The sequence below is a fragment of the Oncorhynchus mykiss genome, chromosome 10 (genome assembly GCF_057628025.1).
Source record: "Oncorhynchus mykiss isolate SJ-2025 chromosome 10, ASM5762802v1, whole genome shotgun sequence".
NCBI lineage: Eukaryota > Metazoa > Chordata > Actinopteri > Salmoniformes > Salmonidae > Oncorhynchus > Oncorhynchus mykiss.
This window is the reverse complement of record NC_143031.1, coordinates 43,441,533-43,466,064: the sequence shown is the minus strand read 5'-3', so window position 1 is coordinate 43,466,064 and position 24,532 is coordinate 43,441,533. Positions and strand designations below refer to the sequence as shown.

The 24,532-nt window shown below is 41.1% G+C and overlaps 1 protein-coding gene across 2 annotated transcripts in view; it reads left to right on the top strand.

Moving 5' to 3' along the window:
- The first annotated feature begins 16,578 nt into the window (after positions 1–16,578).
- The window catches only part of LOC110533951 (55 kDa erythrocyte membrane protein), a 23,080-nt gene continuing 15,126 nt past the window's right edge, over positions 16,579–24,532 (top strand). Inside the window, exon 1 of one of the 2 annotated variants that reach the window (XM_021618548.3) lies at positions 16,579–17,903. In XM_021618548.3, coding sequence (XP_021474223.1) covers positions 17,781–17,903 — 123 coding nt within the window. In that variant the 5' untranslated portion in view covers positions 16,579–17,780. The remainder of the gene's footprint in view (positions 17,904–24,532) is intronic. The other variant, XM_021618546.3, reaches the window with a different exon arrangement.

The following is a 24,532-nucleotide window of genomic DNA, read 5'->3' as shown; positions in this document are numbered from 1 at the left end:
TAACTGTCTGTTTATTGTCTACCATTATTACCACCCTCCTGTGTCAATCTGTGGTACCTGCAGTGTTTTTTTCTGGTCACATTGTCAGGGAAACTCTTCATCCTATTTAAAGCTGTTCAAGGTACCCCCTCCTTCAGTTCTTTACAAAGTATGACATGCACATGTCAACAATCTGCAACCCTTTTTGGTTTCACAAACATTAAAAGGAACAGTAAATGTCTGAGGTGGGCCTGGTTTCATGTAGCAGTGCATGCAGCTGTGCAAACACGCCATCCGGAGAAAACACAGAACTTCAGGTTATTGTGGCCACAGAGCATAGCTGTATTAGTCAGGCCGAGAGTGACATGTCTTTATCTCATATCTCACACAATTGTTGTCAAACATGAAGCAGAATACATCCACTGAATTTAATGTACACTGTAAAAAAGAAAGTGCTTTGTTACACAAACTAGTGGCAAATGAGCTGCCACCACCTTAAAGGAGACGAAACCTTAACTTGGCTGGAGTATTGAAACACATTGTTGTGAGGGTATTGGGACAGATTTAAGGTGTTCTGAAACATTAATCTTGAGGTATTCTGAAACATGACATGGTGTGTTGTAACACCACATACAGTGGGGCAAGAAAGTATTTAGTCAGCCACCAATTGTGCAAGTTCTCCCACTTAAAAAGATGAGAGAGGCCTGTAATTTTCATCATAGTTACACTTCAACTATGACAGACAAAATGTAAAAAAATATCCAGAAAATCACATTGTAGGATTCTTAATGAATTTATTTGCAAATTATGGAGGAAAATAAGTATTTGGTCAATAACAAATGTTTATCTCAATACTTTGTTATATGCCCTTTGTTGGCAATGACAGAGGTCAAATGTTTTCTGTAAGTCTTCACAAGGTTTTCACACACTGTTGCAGGTATTTCGACCCATTCCTCCATGCAGATCTCCTCTAGAGCAGTGATGTTTTGAGGCTGTTGCTGGGCAACACAGACTTTCAACTCCCTCCAAAGATTTTCTATGGGGTTGAGATCTGGAGACTGGCTAGGCCACTCCAGGATCTTGAAATGCTTCTTACGAAGCCACTCCTTCGTTGCCCGGGCGGTGTGTTTGGGATCATTGTCATGCTGAAAGACCCAGCCACGTTTCATCTTCAATGCCCTTGCTGATGGAATGAGGTTTTCCGATACATGGCCCCATTCATTCTTTCCTTTACACGGATCAGTCGTCCTGGTCCCTTTGCAGAAAAACAGCCCCAAAGCATGATGTTTCCACCCCCATGCTTCACAGTAGGTATGGTGTTCTTTGGATGCAACTCAGCATTCTTTGTCCTCCAAACACGACAAGTTTAGTTTTTACCGAAATGTTATATTTTGGTTTCATCTGACCATCTGACATTCTCCCAATCTTCTTCTGGATCATCCAAATGCTCTCTAGCAAACTTCAGACGGGCCTGGACATGTACTGGCTTAAGCAGGGGGACACGTCTGGCACTGGCGGCGTAGTGTGTTACTGATGGTAGGCTTTGTTACTTTGGTCCCAGCTCTCTGCAGGTCATTCACTAGGTCCCCCCGTGTGGTTCTGGGATTTTTGCTCACTGTTCTTGTGATCATTTTGACCCCACGGGGTGAGATCTTGAGTGGAGCCCCAGATTGAGGGAAATTATCAGTGGTCTTGTGTGTCTTCCATTTCCTAACAATTGCTCCCACAGTTGATTTCTTCAAACCAAGCTGCTTACCTATTGCAGATTCAGTCTTCCCAGCCTGGTGCAGGTCTACAATTTTGTTTCTGGTGTCCTTTGACAGCTCTTTGGTCTTGGCCATAGTGGATTTTGGAGTGTGACTGTTTGAGGTTGTGGACAGGTGTCTTTTATACTGATAACAAGTTCAAACAGTTGCCATTAATACAGGTAACGAGCCTCTTAAAGAAGAAGTTACAGGTCTGTGAGTTTGTAGGTGACCAAATACTTATTTTCCACCATAATTTGCAAATATATTCATAAAAAATCCTACAATGTGATTTTCTGGATTATTTTTTCTCATTTTGTCTGTCATAGTTGAAGTGTACCTATGATGAACATTACAGGCCTCTCTCATCTTTTTAAGTGGGAGAACTTGCACAATTGGTGGCTGACTAACTACTTTTTTGCCCCACTGTAAGTGTCAGTGTCATAACCCCTTGCCAGAGACTGGGAGCCCTAACCCGGAAATGCTTGGAAACACTATTAGTCCTGTGTAGCCGAATTGGATCCCTTCTCCTTTGGTGTGGTTTCCTCTCTAAATCTCATAAACACCATGATTGTATTTCAAATCCTGTTTCGAGCCGAATTAGATCCCCTATGGAGTTTCCAAAAAACTGTAAATGGGAGTTTCCTCTTTATTGTATGTTCCCTGCCCTTACAGTATATGGTGTGTTTATAAACTCATTGGTAATTCCAAAAGGTCAAATGTACAGTATTATGCTCAAAGGACAAGAGAAAAAAATATGTGTGAAAATACAAATTATTACATTTGTCCGGGACAATGAGTACAAAATTACTTTTCAATATTTTATTGCAAATTCCAAAACATTAAAAAGAAGTCAAACATTTGTATATTGATAAAGACAGTTCAAAGATCTGTAAGGTATTTATCATCAGAAATGTGACATTTTACACACTCATGGAAAAAAATACAGGCAATGACTGCTAATGTTAGCAGTAGCACTCATACAAAACCTCAGCCCATGGCTAAATGTGATCCACCAGTCATCCATTATGCTAATGTCCTGACCTGAGTCTTAATTTTCAGATGATGGTACATGGCATGGAAGATTGTTCATATTAATATAAATCTCAGTACAGTTGAGTTAGATGATATGATTGACCATTGACATTAGCCTGTGATCCTGGTCGGCTTTGGTTAGGATTGGCCAGCAGGGGGGTAACGTAGTATGTATGTACGTATGCATGTCTAATTTTCTACAGGGAGAGAGAAATAGCCAATAATCTCAAACAATAATGATACTACATAAATGCATAATTTGGTTATCAAATGTCAGAACTGCCAATTCTCACACATAGGCAATAAGACACACGCATTTGACACTCTTCTCACGCTGACACACCGCACCTCATGTCTCACGCATCAAAAAGTACTGGTTTTCTTTTTAAAGTACTGGTTTTCTTTTTGAAATTAATCCAGTGTGTTAACTTTTCAACTGCGCCCAAATCGTTTTGAAATCCTAGTATCTGCACCAGAAATGTAAAGGAAAAATCCATCCAAAATCACTAATCCCTTTAAATTACAGTGTTAAATAACACTAATATGTGGGAACAATATTTTTTGAACAAATGTTTCATTTTGATGTTATCATAAGGTTGGTAGCAACATGGAAAATCATTGTGGAAATCGTTGCAGCTCAAGTCAACTACAAAATACACATTGCAATGCTCTCCCAATGGGCTGGCTGGCTATGTAGCTAGCTAAACAACGTAACTACACACTAATACCAAAGACCCAATTTATATGGACCCTGACTTAACTTTCATTGTTAATTTGTTTATCTTTCGTGGAAGATTCTTTATCCCTAAAAGGAAATGGGCAGAGAACTCTTCACATTATTTAAGATAGAATTTAAATATTATTTAGAAATGATCAGTGAATGTAAGAACAAAAAGCAATACGTACCAAAGTATTTAACAAATTTAACATTTATCTTGATATGTAATACCCCTCCCTCCCTGTCTGTTAAGTTTATGTACTCTTGTTTGTATATTTCTGTTTTTTTGTGTGTTTGTTGTGTTCATAGTAAAAAATAAATAATACAAATGTAAAATAATACCAAAGACAATATCAGCATGTAAAGTAGCTAGTTAGCTGTTCAATCGTCTAAACATCCTGCAATATCAATTTAGGCGTCTCACCATGTTCAACCTGTATATGCCTCAGAGTGAGAAAGTCTTACATTCACAAAGGCATAAATATATATATTGTAACGACCCTGGGTTTATAAGCTTGGAAATGTATAAACCCAGCGTCGTTACAATATATATACTTGAGGCAATGGGAAACGTTGCCCATGCTACGTCAATGGCCCGCGCGGAGCATTCTGGGCGATTCTGAGACAAGGAGCGGTCCTACAAGGATTGAATGGGAGTAGACTGAATGGGCGCTAGCTCAAAACCCAAGATTAGCACGAATTTCGTCAACAACAAGTACAAGATTACACATATTTTCCGAGATGTGAGATAATTAACTTGCTCTTTGTAATATCATATTGCTTTGAAATCTCAAAATTACGTACTTTCTAGAAAAGAGGCACGTTTCTCGACATAGACACTGACTTTGAGAAGGGATTGCGTGACGATAGGTTTAACAATCGCGTGACGCAGCATGACAACGTGAACGCGATTGGTCGACAGTCTACTGGGTGTAGCGTTACACAAATCTTCATTGGTTTCATATCTCCTTTCTAATATCATTTCAAGGGGCTTTATTGGCATGGGAAACACACACACTTCAAAACATTCAATGACACAGGGATAGAACATCCCTCAGAGATTAACAAAAACCATATAACATTAAAAATGGGTGAACCTTTCCTTTAAAATCACGAGTGGAACTTCTATCATTATTGTCCTGTTTTGCCACTGCACTGTGAACCGCGGCACATTGAAGCATATGATTGGTCAAGTTATGTAAGGGCTCATGGGGATTGGATGCATGTTTTAAAGAAACGCCCCTCGCGATTAGAGTGGCGTTTAATGGAGACAATGAAAACGTTCTCTGCTGAGTTTATAAAACTGCAAAAAGAGCAGCACGGTAGCGCTGTTTTATGTACAATGTTGTCAACAAAATGAGGTTGCTGTAACTTCCGTCCCTATTGCAGAATGCAGCCTTTTGACAGCATGTACTAAAGTCGATTTAATACACATTTACATTAGTCCCCTCGTTTCGAGATGGGCTTTTAGACTGTGACAATGAAAAGGCAGCAAACAGACCTACAGTATGTTTTAGCAGGGAAGTTCTGCAGGGTGATCTGATTTGGAACTGAAAATAATTATTTCCAACAGATTGTGATGTGAACCCAAAAGTGTACGTTTGATTCTAGAGGTTGGAAAATAAATAGACAAATATTTTGTTTAGGATGTAGTCTAGTCATCAGGATATTTTATTATCTATTTACCTGATCAATTCTCATTCTTAACATTGGGGTAAAATATAGGGTAATTATTATTCCCTACACTTATTTTATTATTCCGCTTCTTCACAATTTTGACAGTGTAATTCCATATTTGAAATATGATATGCCTACTTGTGTCTTTGAAATTGAATCATATGAAGCTATGTATTTTTCAAATAAGCATTGGATAAAATGCTCCAGGACTCAAATATTATATTTGACATTTTAGTATTGTGCACATGCTAGGCAGAGATGGTAGTGGGACACAACTCATAAATGCATCATATTTTGTCTACGTAGAGTAAGATGGCAAGGATCTTCAACTGGTAGGCATAAACCACCTGAATAATTGATATCCATTTGATTTTTCTTGAAGTTTGGGTGATTTTAAGAAATGAATTGTTATAAGAAGAACATTTTCAAACACTCGGCACTTGGGAAACAGATCAGAGCTGGCCAACCCTCCTGGAGAGCAGGATTTTCTTCCATCCTTAGTGTAGTGGTGCGACTTCCTGGCACGTGTTGCCTACAAATTTCCACCCGAGATTAGGGTTTAATCCCTGCTTCCAATCTTCCCACTGTTTCTCCCCATTTCATTACTGTCTGAAAAAAGTATCAAATCACCCCCAAAATATGTAAAAAATGATATTAGCATACTATATTTTTTGGGGAATGAAATTTCAAGTAACAAAGTCTAAATATTGTGAGTGTTAATTTAATGTTCAAAGCATCCTAAATACACCTGACCTGTGGTTTTAATTTTCCACTCTGCTCATAAGCCTAAGCCATATCAAAATTGCCATACATAGAATTGCAGGAAATAAGCTTTAAAATAGTAAAAAAATGTCCCTGCAGTACAGTTGACAACCATTGCTATAAATGCTAAAAAAAAATCCATTCTTACTGAAGCATACAGTGCATTCGGAAAGTATTCAGACCCTGAGACATTTTTCACATTTTGTTACGTTACAGCCTTATTCTAAAATGTATTACATATTTTTTTTCCGTCAATCTACACACAATACCCCATAATGACAAAGCAAAAATATGTTTAGAAATTTTTGCAAATGTATTAAAAATACAAAACAGAAATACGTATTTACATAAATATTCAGACCCTTTGCTATGAGACTTGAAATTGAGCTCAGATTGAGATGTTTCTACAACTTGTTTGGAGTCCACCTGTGGTAAATTCAATTGATTCGACATGATTTGGAAAGGCACACATCTGTCTTTATAAGGTCCCACAGTTGTCTATAGAGCTCTGAGACAGGATTATGTTGAGGCGGAGATCTGGGGAAGGGTACCAAAAAATGTCTGCAGCATTGAAGGTCCCCAAGAACACAGTGGCCTCCATCACTCTTAAATAGAAGAAGTTTGGAACCACCAAGACTCTTCCTAGAGCTGGCAGCCTGGCCAAACTGAGCAATCGGGGGAGAAGGGCCTTGGTCAGGGAAGTGACCAAGAACCCGATGGTCACTCTGACAGAGCTCCAGAGTTCCTCTGTAGAAATGGGAAAACCTTCCAGAAGGAAAACCATCTCTGCAGTACTCCACCAAGCAGGCCTTTATGGTCAGATGAAAGCCACTCCTCAGTAAAAGGCACATGACAGCCCGCTTGGAGTTTGCCAAAAGGACTCTGACCATGAGAAACAAGAATCCCTGGTCTGATGAAACCAAGATTGAACTTTTTGGCCTAAATGCCAAGCGTAACATCTGGAGGAAACCTTGCACCATCCCTACGGTGAAGCATGGTGGTGGCTGCATCATGCTGTGGGGCTGTTCTTCAGTTGCAGGGACTGGGAGACTAGTCAGGATCGAGGGAAGGATGAAGAGAGCACAGTACAGAGAGATCCTTGATGAGAGATCCTTGATGAAAACCTGCTCCAGAGCACTCAAGACCTCAAACTGGAGCAAAGGTTCACCTTCCAACAGGACACTGACCCTAAGCATACAGCCAAGACAACGCAGGAGTGGCTTCAGGACAAGTCTCTGAATGTCCTTGAGTGGCCCAGCCAGAGCCCGGACTTGAACCCAATCGAACAGAGACATTTGGAAAAAGTCAAGGGGTCTGAATACTTTCCGAATGCACTGTATATCACTTGAACTGGTACAGATATCCTACTCACGCCACTCCTCTCAGGATCCCGCCTCCTTGACCCCTCTTCCTCTACTTTCTTCACTGTCTCAGCATATGACAACTTCTGCACTACTCTAACCCTGGAAACCTCAACCTGCCTCTCTCGCAATGGACATTTCTGATCCCCAGCCCCATGGGCACCCCTACAATTAACACATACCACTACTTTCCCCAAAGATACACATTGCTTTGTCTTCTGCACTTCTGCACACCTAGGAACCTCCCCCTACACACTGCTGCCACATGCCCACATGCTTGACACCTGTAACAACGTAATGTATTCGGCACAAAAGAACAGACAACGACTCTTCTGTTTCACCACTCACGCCAACCTGTCTGTCACACCAAATGACGAGCATCACAAACACCGGGAATTTTCCTTCAGTTGGTCAACTTTCACATTTACCGCTACCCCCATAATCACTCCTTCAATGACACCCTTTTCTTGAGAGCAAAACAAGTCACATCTTTTGTCCCCATTCCTTTAACGCGGAGAGCCTGCTCCCTCTGACCAGCAGAAACACAAACAATTATCACAAGACCACTTCTGGTTACCTTCACCGATTCCACAGCACCCAACTCTGTTTTCATCCACCCTGAAACCACAAATGGATCAGCCAAAGGCAAAGGTCCACTTTTTACAAAAATGTCACTCCTTGTAACGGATTTCCTCCTCTTCGTCTGAAGAGGTGTAGCAAGGATCGGACCAATACGCATCGTGGTAAGTGTCCATGTTTTAATAGAAAAGACTGAACACACAAAACAAAATAACAAAGTGAAATGGAAATGAAACAGTCCCGTGTGGCACAAACACTGACACAGGAAACAATCACCCACAAAATACCCAAAGAATATGGCTGCCTAAATATGGTTCCCAATCAGAGACAACGATAAACACCTGCCTCTGATTGAGAACCAATCTAGGCAACCATAGACCTACATAAACACCTAGATGGAAACAACCCCATAAATCTACAAAAACCCCTAGATAGTACAAACACCCTAGATGAGACAAAAACACACATATCACCCATGTCACACCCTGACCTAACCAAAATAATAAAGAAAACAAACAATACTAAGGTCAGGGCGTGACAGTACCCCCCCACAAAGGTGCGGACTCCGGCCGCAAAAACCTAATCTAAAGGGGAGGGTCCGGGTGGGCCTCTTTCACGGCGGCGGCTCGGGTGCTGGACGTGGACCCCACTCCACCATAGTCTTAGTCCGCTTTTGTGGCCTCCTAGGAACGGCGCCCCCTCGCCGCCAACCTAGGATTGGCAACCCTAGTAAAAGGGCCCCACTGGACTGAGGGGCAGCTCCGGACTGAGGGGCAGCTCAGGACTGAGGGGCAGCTCCGGACTGAGGGGCAGCTCCGGACTGAGGGGCAGCTCCGGACTGATTGACTGCTCTGGCAGCTCCCGGCTGGCTGACGGCTCTGGCAGCTCCCGGCTGGCTGACGGCTCTGGCAGCTCCCGGCTGGCTGACAGCTCAGGACAGACGGGAGACTCTAGCAGCTCAGGACAGACGGGAGACTCTAGCAGCTCAGGACAGACGGGAGACTCTATCAGCTCAGGACAGACGGGAGACTCTAGCAGCTCAGGACAGACGGGAGACTCTGGCTGGAGAGGAGGAAGACTCTAGCAGTACTGGACAGGTGGGAGCACCTGTAGGCAAAAGAGGGAGAGACATCCTGGTGCGGGGGGCTGCCACCGGAGGGCTGGTGCGTGGAGGTAGCACTGGATAGAGCGGACCGTGCAGGCGCACTGGAGCTCTTGAGCACCGAGCCTGCCCAACCTTCCCTGGTTGGATGCTCCCCATAGCCCGACCAGTGCGGCGAGGTGGAATAGGCCGCACTGGGCTGTGCTGGCGAACCGGGGACACCATGCGTAAGGCTGGTGCCATGTACGCCGGCCCGAGGAGACGCACTGGAGACCAGATGCGTAAAGCCGGCCGATACGCGGAGCTGGAATGTACCGCACCGGGCTATGCACACGCACTGGGGAAACTGTGCGCTCCACCGCATAACACGGTGCCTGCCTGGTCCCTCTCGCTTTCCGGTAAGCACAGGAAGTTGGCGCAGGTCTCCTACCTGGCTTCGCCACACTCCCTGTGTGCCCCCCCCCCATACCAATGCCTCTCTGCCTTCGCTGCCTCCAGCTCTGCTTCGGGGCGGTGATATTCCCCCGGCTGTGGCCAGGGTCCTCTCCCGTCTAGAATTTCCTCCCAAGTCCATGACTTTTATGTTCGTTGCTGATGCTGCTGCTGCTGCCCGTTACCACGCCGCTTGGTCCTCTGTTGGTGGGTGATTCTGTAACGGAATTCCTCCTCTTTGTCTGAAGAGGTGTAGCAAGGATCGGACCAATAAGCAGCGTGGTAAGTGTCCATGTTTTAATAGAAAAGACTGAACATGACACAAATACAAAATAACAAAGTGAAATGGAAACGAAACAGTCCCGTGTGGCACAAACACTGACACAGGAAACAATCACCCACAAAACACCCAAAGAATATGGCTGCCTAAATATGGTTCCCAATCAGAGACAACGATAGACAGCTGCCTCTAATTGAGAACCAATCTAGGCAACCATAGACCTACATAAACACCTAGATGGAAACAACCCCATAAATCTACAAAAAACCCTAGATAGTACAAACACCCTAGACGAGACAAAAACACACATATCACCCATGTCACACCCTGACCTAACCAAAATAATAAAGAAAACAAAGAATACTAAGGTCAGGGCGTGACACTCCTACCATCACAGACTCATCTTTATCCTGACCCTCAGTGCAAGCCTCGGACTCCGAGAATTTCACCACACCATTCTTCTTTAACAAACCATCTCTTTTTCCACAATTTTTAACCAATTCCAGCTCACCCTCTTCCTCCCTCTCTCTTCAACCTCCTCTTTCTCCCCTTTTCCCTTCATTCCTCCTCTGTATTCCAAGTATCCTTATGATAATACTGCAGTTCTCCTGACATACGTCTTGTTCTTACCCTGTCAAGGGACACCATTTTTCCATCAGGCGTCCAGCCACTTCCGTCCAGGGGAGGTGCCTGTTTTTTACAATTGACCATAGAGTTTGCAAGAGGCAGGCACACCTGCCCATGAATGCCCCTTCTCCACCACTATGCCTCAGACTGGGGGAATTCAGAAGTACACAAGCACAATGTTTGAGGTTCACATCTTGCCTTTAATCTAAACATTTGTCTTCTGATATGAAGGTATGAAACAATAAAGGTGGAATTTCACACAAAAAACATTCTACCTAGGCCCTGTTCAGACCTGAGGTAAGTTGATTTAACGTGGAATTAAAAAAATAATGACTGTAGTAAATGTTATCTTGAGTCCATGTTAAGTCATGTTTGAATCTAGCCCCATTTGATCAGTATAACAAGGGTGGATCAGCACAACAGTTTATTCATGAAGACTGGCTGAGTGGACTAAGTCAGTGTTTTAACAAGCAAGAATCCTGAGTTCACATCCATGTTCTCACGTGAATACCAGTGATGACAGTACACTTTATACATGTGACCTCATATTACCTCTGCTATAACTTACATAGCCCTAAGAATTTCTATTGTAACATTATTTACAATCAAAAGTTGCCTGGCAACTTTAGCCTATAATTAGTGCCTAGTAAAAGTATTAAATTCTTCAAAATATTGACTGAAAATTCAATCAATATTTATAATCAATCAATATTTATGCTATAAACCACTTGCAATTTAAAAATATTTGATTATATGATCGACACAGACTTCCAAAACACGTTTGTTTGGATGCTGCCTTTGCACTGCACTGAAACACCAGAAAGTGTTTTCACAAACACAATTATTCAGATTGGCTAACAACTTTGGGTGGCTCAGAGTACTTCCATTCAGTTTTGAAACACATTCAGTGTATCATAACACTTACAGTACCAGTCAAAAGTTTGGACACACCTACCCATTAAAGGTTTTTCTTTATTTTTACTATTTTCTACATTGTAAAATAATAGTGAAGACATCAAAACTATGAAATAACACATATAGAATCATGTAGTAACCAAAAAAAAAAGTGTTAACAAATCAAAATATACTTTATATTTGAAATTCTTCAAAGTAGCCAACCTTTGCCTTGATGCACACTCTTAGCATTCTCTCATCCAGCTTCACATGGAAAGATTTTCCAACAGTCTTGAAGGAGTTCCCACATGTGCTGAGCACTTGTTGGCTGCTTTTCCTTGACTCTGTGGTCCAACTCATCCCAAACCATCTCATTAGGTTGAGGTCAGGTGATTGTGGAGGCCAGTTGATCTGATGCAGCACTCCATCAATCTCCTTCTTGGTCAAATGGCCATTAAACAGCCTGGAGGTGTGTTTTGGGTCGTTGTCCTGTTGAAAAACAAATGATAGTCCCACTAAGCACAAACCAGATGGGATGGCGTATCACTGGAACCTCACAAGCAGAGAACATCCGTTCACCTACTCTGCATCTCACAAAGACACAGCGGTTGGAACCAAAAATCTCAAATTTGGACTCATCAGACGAAAGGACAGATTTCCACCGGTTTAATGTCCATTGCTCGTGTTTCTTGGCACAAACAAGTCTCTTCTTATTATTGGTGTCCTTTAGTAGTGGTTTCTTTGCAGCAATTCAACCATGAAGGCCTGATTCACCCAGTCTCCTCTGAATAGTGGATGTTGAGATGTGTCTGTGACTTGAACTCCATGAAGCATTCATTTGGGCTGCAATCTGAGGTTCAGTTAACTCTAATGAACTCATCCTCTGCAGCAGAGGTAACTCCGGGTCTTCCTTTTCTGTGTAGGTCCTCATGAGAGCCAGTTTCATCATAGATCTTGATGGTTTTTGTGACTGCGCTTGAAGCAACTTTCAAAGTTCTTGAAATTTTCCGCATTGACTGACCTTCATGTCTTAAAGTATTGATGGACTGTCATTTCGCTTTGCTTATTTGAGCTGTTCTTGCCATAATATGGACTTGTTATTTACAAAATAGGGCTATCTTCTGTATTACACTCTACCTTGTCACAACATAACTGATTGGCTCAAACGCATTAAAAAGGAAAAAAATCCACAAATGAACTTTTAACAAGGCACACCTGTTAATTGAAATGCATTCCAGGTGACTACCTCACGAAGCTGGTTGAGAGAATGCCAAGAATGTGTAAAGCTGTCATCAAGGCAAAGGGTGGCTACTTTGAAGAATCTCAAATATAAAATATATTTTCATTTGTTTAACATTTTTTTGCTTACTACATGATTCCATATGTGTTATTTCATAGTTTTGATGTCTTCACTATTATTCTACAATGTAGAACATAGTACAAATAAAGAAAAACCCTGGAATGAGTAGGTGTGTCCAAACTTTTGACTGGTAACTTACATTGGGTTTACATTCAAACGCCCTCCAAACACCAGATTTCAGTTTAGGTGCACTACTTTTCATCGTTTTACTACACAATGATGGTGTTTTGAGTCATTCTATTTTAACAGTGTACAGTGCCTTGCGAAAGTATTCGGCGCCCTTGAACTTTGCGACCTTTTGCCACATTTCAGGCTTCAAACATAAAGATATAAAACTGTATTTTTTTGTGAAGAATCAACAACAAGTGGGACACAATCATGAAGTGGAACGACATTTATTGGATATTTCAAACTTTTTTAACAATTCAAAAACTGAAAAATTGGGCATGCAAAATTATTCAGCCCTCTTAATTTAATACTTTGTAGCGCCACCTTTTGCTGCGATTACAGCTGTAAGTCGCTTGGGGTATGTCTCTATCAGTTTTGCACATCGAGAGACTGACATTTTTCCCATTCCTCCTTGCAAAACAGCTCGAGCTCAGTGAGGTTGGATGGAGAGCATTTGTGAACAGCAGTTTTCAGTTCTTTCCACAGATTCTCGATTGGATTCAGGTCTGGACTTTGACTTGGCCATTCTAACACCTGGATATGTTTATTTTTGAACCATTCCATTGTAGATTTTGCTTTATGTTTTGGATCATTGTCTTGTTGGAAGACAAATCTCCGTCCCAGTCTCAGGTCTTTTGCAGACTCCATCAGGTTTTCTTCCAGAATGGTCCTGTATTTGGCTCCATCCATCTTCCCATCAATTTTAACCATCTTCCCTGTCCCTGCTGAAGAAAAGCAGGCCCAAACCATGATGCTGCCACCACCATGTTTGACAGTGGGGATGGTGTGTTCAGCTGTGTTGCTTTTACGCCAAACATAACGTTTTGCCTTGTTGCCAAAAAGTTCAATTTTGGTTTCATCTGACCAGAGCATCTTCTTCCACATGTTTGGTGTGTCTCCCAGGTGGCTTGTGGCAAACTTTAAACAACACTTTTTATGGATATCTTTAAGAAATGGCTTTCTTCTTGCCACTCTTCCATAAAGGCCAGATTAGTGCAATATACGACTGATTGTTGTCCTATGGACAGAGTCTCCCACCTCAGCTGTAGATCTCTGCAGTTCATCCAGAGTGATCATGGGCCTCTTGGCTGCATCTCTGATCAGTCTTCTCCTTGTATGAGCTGAAAGTTTAGAGGGACGGCCAGGTCTTGGTAGATTTGCAGTGGTCTGATACTCCTTCCATTTCAATATTATTGCTTGCACAGTGCTCCTTGGGATGTTTAAAGCTTGGGAAATCTTTTTGTATCCAAATCCGGCTTTAAACTTCTTCACAACAGTATCTCGGACCTGCCTGGTGTGTTCCTTGTTCTTCATGATGCTCTCTGCGCTTTTAACGGACCTCTGAGACTATCACAGTGCAGGTGCATTTATACGGAGACTTCATTACACACAGGTGGATTGTATTTATCATCATTAGTCATTTAGGTCAACATTGGATCATTCAGAGATCCTCACTGAACTTCTGGAGAGAGTTTGCTGCACTGAAAGTAAAGGGGCTGAATAATTTTGCACGCCCAATTTTTCAGTTTTTGATTTGTTAAAAAAGTTTGAAATATCCAATAAATGTCGTTATACTTCATGATTGTGTCCCACTTGTTGTTGATTCTTCACAAAAAAATACAGTTTTATATCTTTATGTTTGAAGCCTGAAATGTGGCAAAAGGTTGCAAAGTTCAAGGGGGCCGAATACTTTCGCAAGGCACTGTAGCTATGAGGAAGTGCTGCTTTCATGTTTGAATTGGTTATCAGAGCCGAAGTTTAAGGACAAGGGAACTAGTTACATGCCTACATATAACAGATACATTAGGAAAGCAAATGATGTCAAACAAATGGTTCAACATTCATATTAATGCTCATACTACCAACATATTTTACATACATAGATTACCAACTGGGGTCATTTTGACCCCAAGAAGAAACAGTTGTAAAAAGCAACAGCATAGCAAAATATTAACTTAATTCTTATCAAAATGTCACATATGTTACATATGAAAAAAAGTTGATTTGCATATCTGCTGTCAAACTAAAATGTCAATCTTTGCCTTAAATATGTGCAGCATTTTTTCCGAAGTACAATGCACACTGGTAATAAAAAGATGATTTACAATCATTTGATTGTAGTATGACTTCGTTTTTTAGAATTTTGAAGTAAATATGAATTTTGTCTTATTTATGTGGTAAAAATGAATGCCATTTATAGGGCCGGTACACCATCATTAGCATTTCTGCTCCGGAAATAATGGGAGTGGTAGTGCTTATTGCAGGAGGCTTCAAAAAGCATGCCCAAAAGTCACTTCAAACTACATGTTATAGCAACCCAAATACAATAACAAGTTGCACATACAAAATACTGGAGGATATTTCAGGAATTCTGATATTCATATAACATTTTCCGCAGAATAACTACATAGCACCATGTGTACATTCAGAGGGCAGCTGCTGGTTTATTTATTACAGTTGTACCAAGTATGTATACTACTGACAGACTTTTATGAGCTTTTTTGACCTCAACTCAGCACATATCTATGGTAATTTTGATTTTGTACACGGCCATACCTAGTTATAACAAGTTATAACCATAGGTGAGTACAGGTGCTCCATTTCTGCAGGATATCTGTCGATCGAACAGGCCCCCCTCCACCATCTGAGGATATGTATAACTTAATATTATGTCTCAAGAGAAACCTCGATTCAAATGAATACTTTTTTAGATTTGCCCTAGAATAATTACTCTTTGGAAGTACATACCAATACAGCTCTCTGTGTATACTCAGAGTGAATCTAATGTCTGTATTGCAGTTATAAGAATGTAAACCACTGGCAAATTGTTATACGCACAAAAATAAGGTAATTTTGTGTTTTGTCCATTATAAGATACATGGTATAGAAAAGTACAATCTTAGGCGGATACATGGGAAGCTATGTCTCTGCAGATGATTCGTCTCTATCTGGTCAAAATCCCTGATACAGGTCCCTGTCCACCCTCTGGTGGTATGGACAACGTGTTATTATGTCTCCAGAGAAACTTAGATTCAAATAAAGGTCCTATCTATCAAATGACTATAGGCAGAATGAGGTGTTTTTGGCTGGGTGTTCTTCATAGTCCATAATGATTCAGAAACATGAAATCATTATTTAGATTTGAAATGAACAAGTTGAGTGACAATGTCAATTGGAATAATTTAATAAAACAACTTTGGGCTATGATTTAAAAAAATATGCCTCTTCAGTTGGCAGGATGAGGGAAGAAACCCACTGGTCACATACTGGTTGAATCAACGTTGTGTCCACGTCATTTTAATAAAACTACGTTGAACCAACGTGGAATAGACGTTGAATTGACGTTTGTGCCCAGTGTGAAAGGGCTTATAAGAGTTTGGGTTTTGGAGTTGCCTATATGTGAACTTTAAGTTGGTTATTTTTTTTAAACAAATGTTACAGTTGGACACTCAATTATATTTTGATAAGACAGAAGACATTTCTTTGATATTGGATTTTGTCCAAACAAAAGTGGCCTTTTATGTGGCAGTGCCTGTGGCCCTTGCCGTGGGTGCAGTAACACAATTAAACCACAGGATGGCAGACAAGAGTTAATATGATATGAAATAATGTGTTTGACAGGGCTTTTCTCCAGGCTTACTTGGTAGACATGAAATTCTGCGTCTTGGTTTCATAAGGCACTTTAGTTATTTATCATACGGTCTATTTATCACACTATTTAGCTCCCGAGCGGTGCCGCGGTCTAAGGCATCTCAGTGCCAGAAACGTCACTACAGACCCTGGTTCGATCCCGAGCTGTATCACAACCAGCTGTGATCGGGAGTCTCATAGTGCGTCACACAATTGGCCAGCGTCGTCCGGGTTAGGGGAGGGTTTGGCCAGGGTAGGCCGTCAATGTAAAATAAGAATTTGTCTTAACTGACATGCCTGGTTAAATAATACAAATATTATTGTGGGGCACATATGTCTGGACAGCCCGGTCTCATAGACGAGATGTAACATAGTACATGTTAATCCGGTACACTCAAATTAGTATGATATGTTACATTTGGCATGGTTATATAAAACAGAAGGCAAAAAACGAATCTCACCACAGACAACTTTAGCATTTTCACTCATTTAAACTATTTACTACTTTTCAACTACTTAGCATGTTAGCTAACCCTTCCCCTAACTCTTACCTTAACCCTTTAACCTAACTCCTAAACTTAACCCTATCCTTAGCACCTAACCTTAATAGATAACCTTAGCCACTTAGCCATCTAGCTAACATTAGCCTCAACAAATTGGAAATCATAACATATCATACATTTTCATAACATATTGTACGAATTGCGATTCGTAACATAGCATACGAATTGCAATTCGGAACATATCATATATGAATTGTAATTCTTAACATATCACATGAAATGGATGACGCACATCACAAATTAATACATACCATACAAACCTAACATATATTTGGAGTATCCCGGAATTACATTTACCATGTTAAGTCTACCCATGAGTCCAGGTTGGTTTAGGCTACTCTTTATCATATTGTAGAGCTATTTATTATATGGCTAGCCTAATTGACAGCTGTATGGCACTGCATATAGATTAGAGGACAACACCGTTTCTGAGTATATTCTAGGTCTAGGCTGTAGTGGTCTGTGGCATTTCCCATGTTTTTCATTTAGCGGTCAGCTGAAAACCAGTGGTGCTGTAATACCACCTTTATTCAAGCCTCGCGTCACGTAGTTCTCCGGCGCGCGTTCCCCACTTTTGGTATGACCCCCTGACTGTGCCAGCAACACGTAACAGCTCTACCACTGAGGAAGCTGCAGTGGGCCTGCCCCCTTTAGCAATCGGATGTTTACTTGCTTTGTCAGCTGTGTCCTCGCAGCCTAGCCTACTATAGTCTACCTCCGAATTGATCAGAACCTCGGACTTGAACCCCAGAACAGCAATACATCAGACCGCCAAGGTTCCTTGTCACTAATTTCCCCTTCTCTGCTACAATAGGACCTTGAACAAGGGCGCATTACGTTCACTTTTGTTTTTTGCTAACCAGTAAAGATGACATTAAAATCCAATAAAAACGAACCCGCTGTCATACTTGAGCGGGTGAACAGTGCTCGAACAGCCCTCTCCGACCTGTACCTGGAGCAGCTGCTTCAAAACAAACCAAAGCCAGAAAAGGTAAGCGGTTTATAAGACATTCATACGATTGCCATAACATTCAAATTATAGAAAATATGTCTTAAATCAGATAAACAGTAGGCCTATATGTCTGTCTGGTAGGCTATAGCCTACGTACATTCCTTAGTGATGTCGTAAAAGCTATACAGATGTGTCTGTTAACTTCATTGCAGGAGTTCAAGACGCAGGGGATATTAATGCGCTGGTCAGCGCTGGTAAAATCCGGTTTAAGACGATCCTCTTGGTGTTCATGTGCTTTTTGTGTTTTTCATATATAGCCTACATTATTAAACATATTATTATTAATATATTTATATATGATTCATATATACATGGTTAAATATAGGTTTTTCCTATTTGTAAATAGTTTAACATGATGACCACACAGCCTATTATGTCATATAGGCTATCATGTTCAGAGCTTCACTCCAAGACGTTACTGCATGAGGAGAGTTCAGTGCTTGTCAAATCCTAGCTTAGTTTGTTCCAGACAGGTAATAAGCCAGATTCAGTTCTGCAATTTCTCTTACAAGGAACAGAAACCACACACCAGGCACAAGGGCTGCGTTTAGACAGGCAGCCAAATTCTGATCTTTTTTTTCACTAATTGGTCATTTGACCAATCAGATAAGCTCTGAAAAGATGTGCTGTGAATGGTCAAAATACCAATGAGTGGAAAAAAAATATCAGAATTGGGATACCTGCTAAATATGTGTATGTGACCAACAAAATTAGATTTGATTAGTTTAAACACAGCTTAGCAGAATCAGGTTAACCATTTCACAGCAATAGGGGGAAGTAGGCCAAGATGTGATGTCTACATAATGGATGAATGTATTTTTCAGAATAGGGGACTGACGATGGTACTAATTGCCAGCATAGGTCTACTATGCCCACTGTAGTTTTTAACACTACTTTTACCTCATGACGTTTGTTTAGACATGTCCATATGGTGATCATGTACAGCATCTGAATTCTACAATGTGTTATGCTCCAGTTGTAATCTTCAACTGTGTCGTTTCTAGGCATAAGTGACATAAGCGGCCGCTTAGAGCCCCACAGACACTAGCGGGCTCCAGGAAGTCTCAACTTACTGTTAGGATAGTAGAATACGCAACTGGCACATTTCCATTGAGGATGTACCCGTGTTTTCCCCGTGTCTCACTTGGCCAGGGCTCTGGCAGACCTGCTCCGACTTGGAGCCAAGGCAATGCCGTGGGTACTTTTCAGCGGGCATTTACATAACAATGGATATCTGTCAACTTTAAAGTAACTGTCCAGTATTTCCAGATTTCTTTGAAATATGACCTATAATTAATTACAGTAAGAGTGAAATAGTTTTCCTTCCAAAAAATAGTAATTAAGTATGTAGGATCTGCCCCTTTTTTCCAATTTTCACCTAAAATGACATACCCAAATCTAACTGCCTGTAGCTCAGGCCCTGAAGAAAGGTACCATTTGAAAGAAAATACTTTTAAGTTTGTGGAAATGTGAAAGGAATGTAGGAGAATATAACACAATAGATCTGGTAAAATACAAAGAAAAAACGTGTATTTTCTTTGTACCATAATCTTTGAAATGCAGGAGAAAGGCCATAATGTATTATTCCAGCCCAGGTGCAATTTAGATTTTGGCTACTAGATGGCAGCAGTGTATGTGCAACGTTTTTGACTGATCAAATGAACCATTACATTTCTGTTAAAAATGTTGTATCAAGACTGCCCAAATGTGCCTAATTTGTTTATTAATAACTTTTCATGTTCAAAATTGTGCACTCTCCTCAAACAATAGCATGGTATTCTTTCACAGTAATAGCTACTGTAAATTGCACAGTGCAGTTAGATTAACCAGAATTTAAGCTTTCTGACAATATCAGATATGTCTATGTCCTGGGAAATGTTATTGTTACTTACAACCTCATGCTAATCGCATTAGCCTACGTTAGCTCAACCGTCCCGTGGAAGGGACACCGATCCCGAAGAAGTTTTAAAAAGCAGCTTTTCTATGTTGGAATGATGTGGGTGTACCCCAACAACAGAATGGTGGGGGCATATACCGGTCATTAAAAATATAAATGTGAGTAGACCACTGATTGGCCAGCTCATCTTCCTTAGAAGGATGACATCATCGTCTATGAGGAAATAGCAAGTATTTTTTGTTTGAGAAGTTTGAGGTGGGGGTTTTTCAGTGTTTTTTCTCCAATTTATGCTTTGGCCACAAATACGAATATAGGATGAGTGAAAAACATTATTTGGGTATGAGTTAACAGAATATGGACGTTTTCACTGAACTGTTACTGTAACACCTTTTTACAAAGCGACAGTCTTGAATGATGCAGAGGTTGTTGATTCTGCTCACCACAAGCCTTAAAGTGGAACTGACAGTGTTTTAACTACTTTTCAAATATGAAACAAACAGCTAATCATAATTTCAGGCAAAAATATTCAATTCCCAGTTTATGCTACAAAACCAACTTTATAAGAGGTTTTAAAAATAGGTTGTGTTTGACAAAAAAATCTATGACATACAGTAAGGCATTGTAGGCTAGCGCACCTGTCATACACAAGGCTTGACACATTTCTATCTGGCCCATGCTAGGATTTGGGTTGTCAATTCATTTCGGCCCACTATCATACCGCCCGTGATGCGCTGCCCAACAAGTCACAAGCGAGTATAAATAAATCAACAGAGTCATCTACTTTATGAAATTACAGCCTGATGCGCTCGCGTCAGTGAATAAAAAAACAAAACATGTTTTAAGTTGAAATGTTATGACAACCTATAGCTACATTTTTGTTATTTGGAGTTATTAAATACTTTTCTGATTAGGGCCACAGTATATTATGCACATCTGCATGCATAGCAGTAAAGGCTGGACCAATATAATTTATCTCTCTATTGTTTAAATATGTTAAAATGCTATATACAGCATCCTATGTACAGGAGTGGACATTATAACGGCCATATTTTAATAAAACAATGGGCAGTTTGGGTCGCAGTTGCACGTTTTTTTTGTTAAAACAAGTAGTATATGTGTAGCAAGCTAACATATTGTTTTTTTCAGTGGCTACAGCTAGAGATGCAAGTGTCATTTGGTTAGCTAGCAAGAAATGTGAATCACTTTGCCAGCTAGCTATGCTGAACTTAAAGAACTGTTATCCACAGTTAGCATATCTCTTAGTTGTCAATCAAATGTATTTGGCATGTGTGGGCAGGCAGGCAAGTTCCCATTGAGTTGTCAAAACGTGGGTTGGGACCAGCATGCATTGGTAGGCAAGCTTCTGGTGATGGGTTGTTTGCGAACGAGTCGGCTCTAAAGAGCCGGCTCTTGTAGGTGAACGTTGGGAGCCGGCTTGCATGTCAGAAGAGTCTAATCTATTTATAAAAATAAATAAAAAATAAGATACGAATAATCAAAAGATTTAAATGAATTGAAATAACTAATTCAAAGAACGAAAAATGAAATCAAATAGTATAGGCCTAAATGCTCAAGCGCACACACATTCCTTCTGACTGTCTGCTCAGACTAACAGCCTCACCTGTTGTTCCTGTCAGTCAGACACTCAGTGTCAACCAAAGATGCGTGAGGGAGGGCCGAGCCAACTCACTCACAGTCACACACTTAGCTGTGTGTGAGAGAGGAAGGACAGCTGTGAAAACAATGTTAGAGCACAGTGTAGAATTTGCCAAAACAAAATCTCATATAAAGCCGTTTCTACGCACAACTTACAACGGGAATATGCGACAAAATCTCATATAAAGCCGTTTCTACGCACAACTTACAACGGGAATATGCGAACTGTGCACCCAACTGTGAAGCTAGCTGTAGCGGAGCTTTGAGAAACTAGTGCTAGTGATAGTGGTGGAGCCACCACCTCCACACGTGGAGATGTATCCACTCAGTCAAGTAGGCCCACTCCGCGACCCACAGCAACGCAGTCTTCTATGGACCAGTTTATGCCGAAGTCTATGTCTGTATCGAAACAAGGCCAAATTGATATTGCATTGGCTAAAATAATTGCCACCGATTTACAGCCGCTTTCGATCGTGGAGGACAGAGGTTTTAGAAATTATAGCAATAGTCTAATCCAATATACACAATTCCAAGCAGGAAAACCCTTTCAAAATCACTTATTCCACAACTGTACGAGAGCACACAGGCTTCAGTGTGGGAAAGAGTCCAAAAAGCTACTGCAGTTTGTCTTACCACTGACTGCTGGACATCAGGGGTAACCACTTCTTACATGTCGGTTACATGTCACTTCATTGAAGATTTTCTGATGTCTAGCTGTCTTCTGGACTGCTTTGAGTTCAGTAACAGACACACCTCAGAGAACTTGGCAGAGGAACTGTTGAGAGTGGCCAGATAATGGCAAGTAGATGGAAAAGTGGCCTGTTGTGTTAGCGACAATGCAGCTAACATAACCAAAGCCATGAACATTTTAAAATGGACCCATCATCCTTGTCTTGCCAGTGGGTCATCACCTTCAGCGCATCTCTTACAATCAAGAGATGCTTTGAAGGTGATGACCCACTGTGGACAAAGTGAAAGCAGCTGTGGAATACTTCCACAAGAGCACAGTAGGTGCTGAAAAACTAAAGTCTACATAACGCCAGATGCCGATGCCTGAGCTGAGGCCTAAACAAGACTGCACTACAAGGTAGAATTCAATATTTTATATGTTGAAGCGGTTTCTTGAGTCAAAGGATGCCATCATCTCTACCCTGGCCATTGTCAATGCACCAGTTGATGCTCTGACCCAAGAGGAATGGGAGGTGGTGGAGTAGGTGTGCAAAGTCCTGGAACCCTTTGAGCAGGTCACTGTGGAGATCAGTGGCGAGAGGTACAGTAAGCAGTTATTACAACATCATTGTTTAATCCAGTATTATATATGTATATGAGCAGTAGATGAGAATGTAGTATCAGTAGACAAAACATGAACCTGAACTAATCAATTACTCTTCTCTCTTTTCAGCTATGTGACAGCCTCAAAAATGATACTCCTGTGTGAGGGTCTGCAGCGAATCACAGCCAGCCGCCAGAGAGAAGCAAATGTAACCACATGACATGTGACAGAGTAGATGGACACCCTATGTTCATCAATGGACAGAAAGTTCCACAGAATGGAATATAATCAGGTGCTATCAGAAACCGCTACACTTCACCCCAGGTTTAATAAGTTAGCCTTCAGTGATGCCAGAGCGATTGATGAGGCTCATCAAAGAATAACCTCAGCAGCAGGGAGGGGCAGCCCCAGCAGTCATCTGGCTCAGGCACCAGGGCAACAGGAAGAAGAGGGATCAGATGCAGCAGAAGCACCAGCTGTAGCTGTAGTGTAGCAAACATCTGCTGTTTGAATGCTGTTTGATGAGAGAGCAACCGGGGATGCAGCACGAAGGAATCCCTCAGCAGATGCCATAATGGAGGTCTGATCCTGTTTGGAGGAGCCCCCTCCAAAGATCCACAGATCTTCTGAGCTGGTGGAAGAACAAGGCCTCTGTCTACCCACGGTTTACTAAAGTCATGACAGGGAGACTCTGCATAGTGGCCACATCCGTTCCCACTGAGAGGGTCTTCTCGAAAACAGGACAAATTATTACTTAGAGAAGAAACCGCATCAGCCCCTCGAAAGTGAGGCAGCTTGTATTTCTGAATGCAAATCTCTCATAAAAGCAAAATATGGTCAGCATTGCTGTGTGCTGCTGGTTATAACATGGAAATAAAGAAGAGAGAGAAACGAGGGACCAGTTTAATGTTTTAAGTGGGATGCTGCAGTTTTGCAAATTGTTATTTATTTTTCTTTGATATGGTGCAATATTCTATTATGCTGTTCAGATTGTATTAGATTTGAATGGTTAGATTTATATGCACTTTGTTGATATACATTAAAAAGTTAGACTTTAAATGCAAATGTTTAATAGCATTCTTTTTCCTAACAAACCAATGCATTTTTAAATACATTGTGGGTAAGGTAAAGTATGATTTCATTTAATAATTTAATTAGAATTGTTTTAACACCAATCGTAGTCAAACTATTGCAAACTGTTTGACTTGAAAAAATAGAAAACATATTTTTTTAAATAGCCGTTTGGGATCCAAAAGAGCCGGCTCTTTTTGGTGAGCTGAGCCGAACGAGTTGGCTCACTGAAAAGAGCCAGAATGCCCAATACTACAAGCTGCAGAAGGACGAGCAGGCTACTAGGCAATTTTGACGGTCAACCAGCTGAAAAAGTTTGAGAGACTTTATCTAATGTTCCCTCATTAGATTTTTGCTCATTTTGCTCTGGCTAGCATTAGTTGTTGATCTTGTTGTTGTTGATGTGCATAGGCAACTTAGGGAGAGATAGCCTACCTTTTCATGGTTGTTTGATCACTAGGACTGTGAAGTCCCCACATGTAAGAGGACTCCCGTGGTATTTACTGTACATATTTGCCGAAATCCATTCAAATGCGTTCTAATGATCTAAAGTCGCATTGTTGCTACTGCCTGTAAACACACAGTCCAGTTCAAAGTGAATGATGCCAGGCCCGTGTGGCAAGTGGCTTATTTACATATAGTCCTGCTGTAGCTCTGATTGGCTATGGCGCACCAGTCTGCATAGACTCCGGTGCTGGACAAGACAGATGT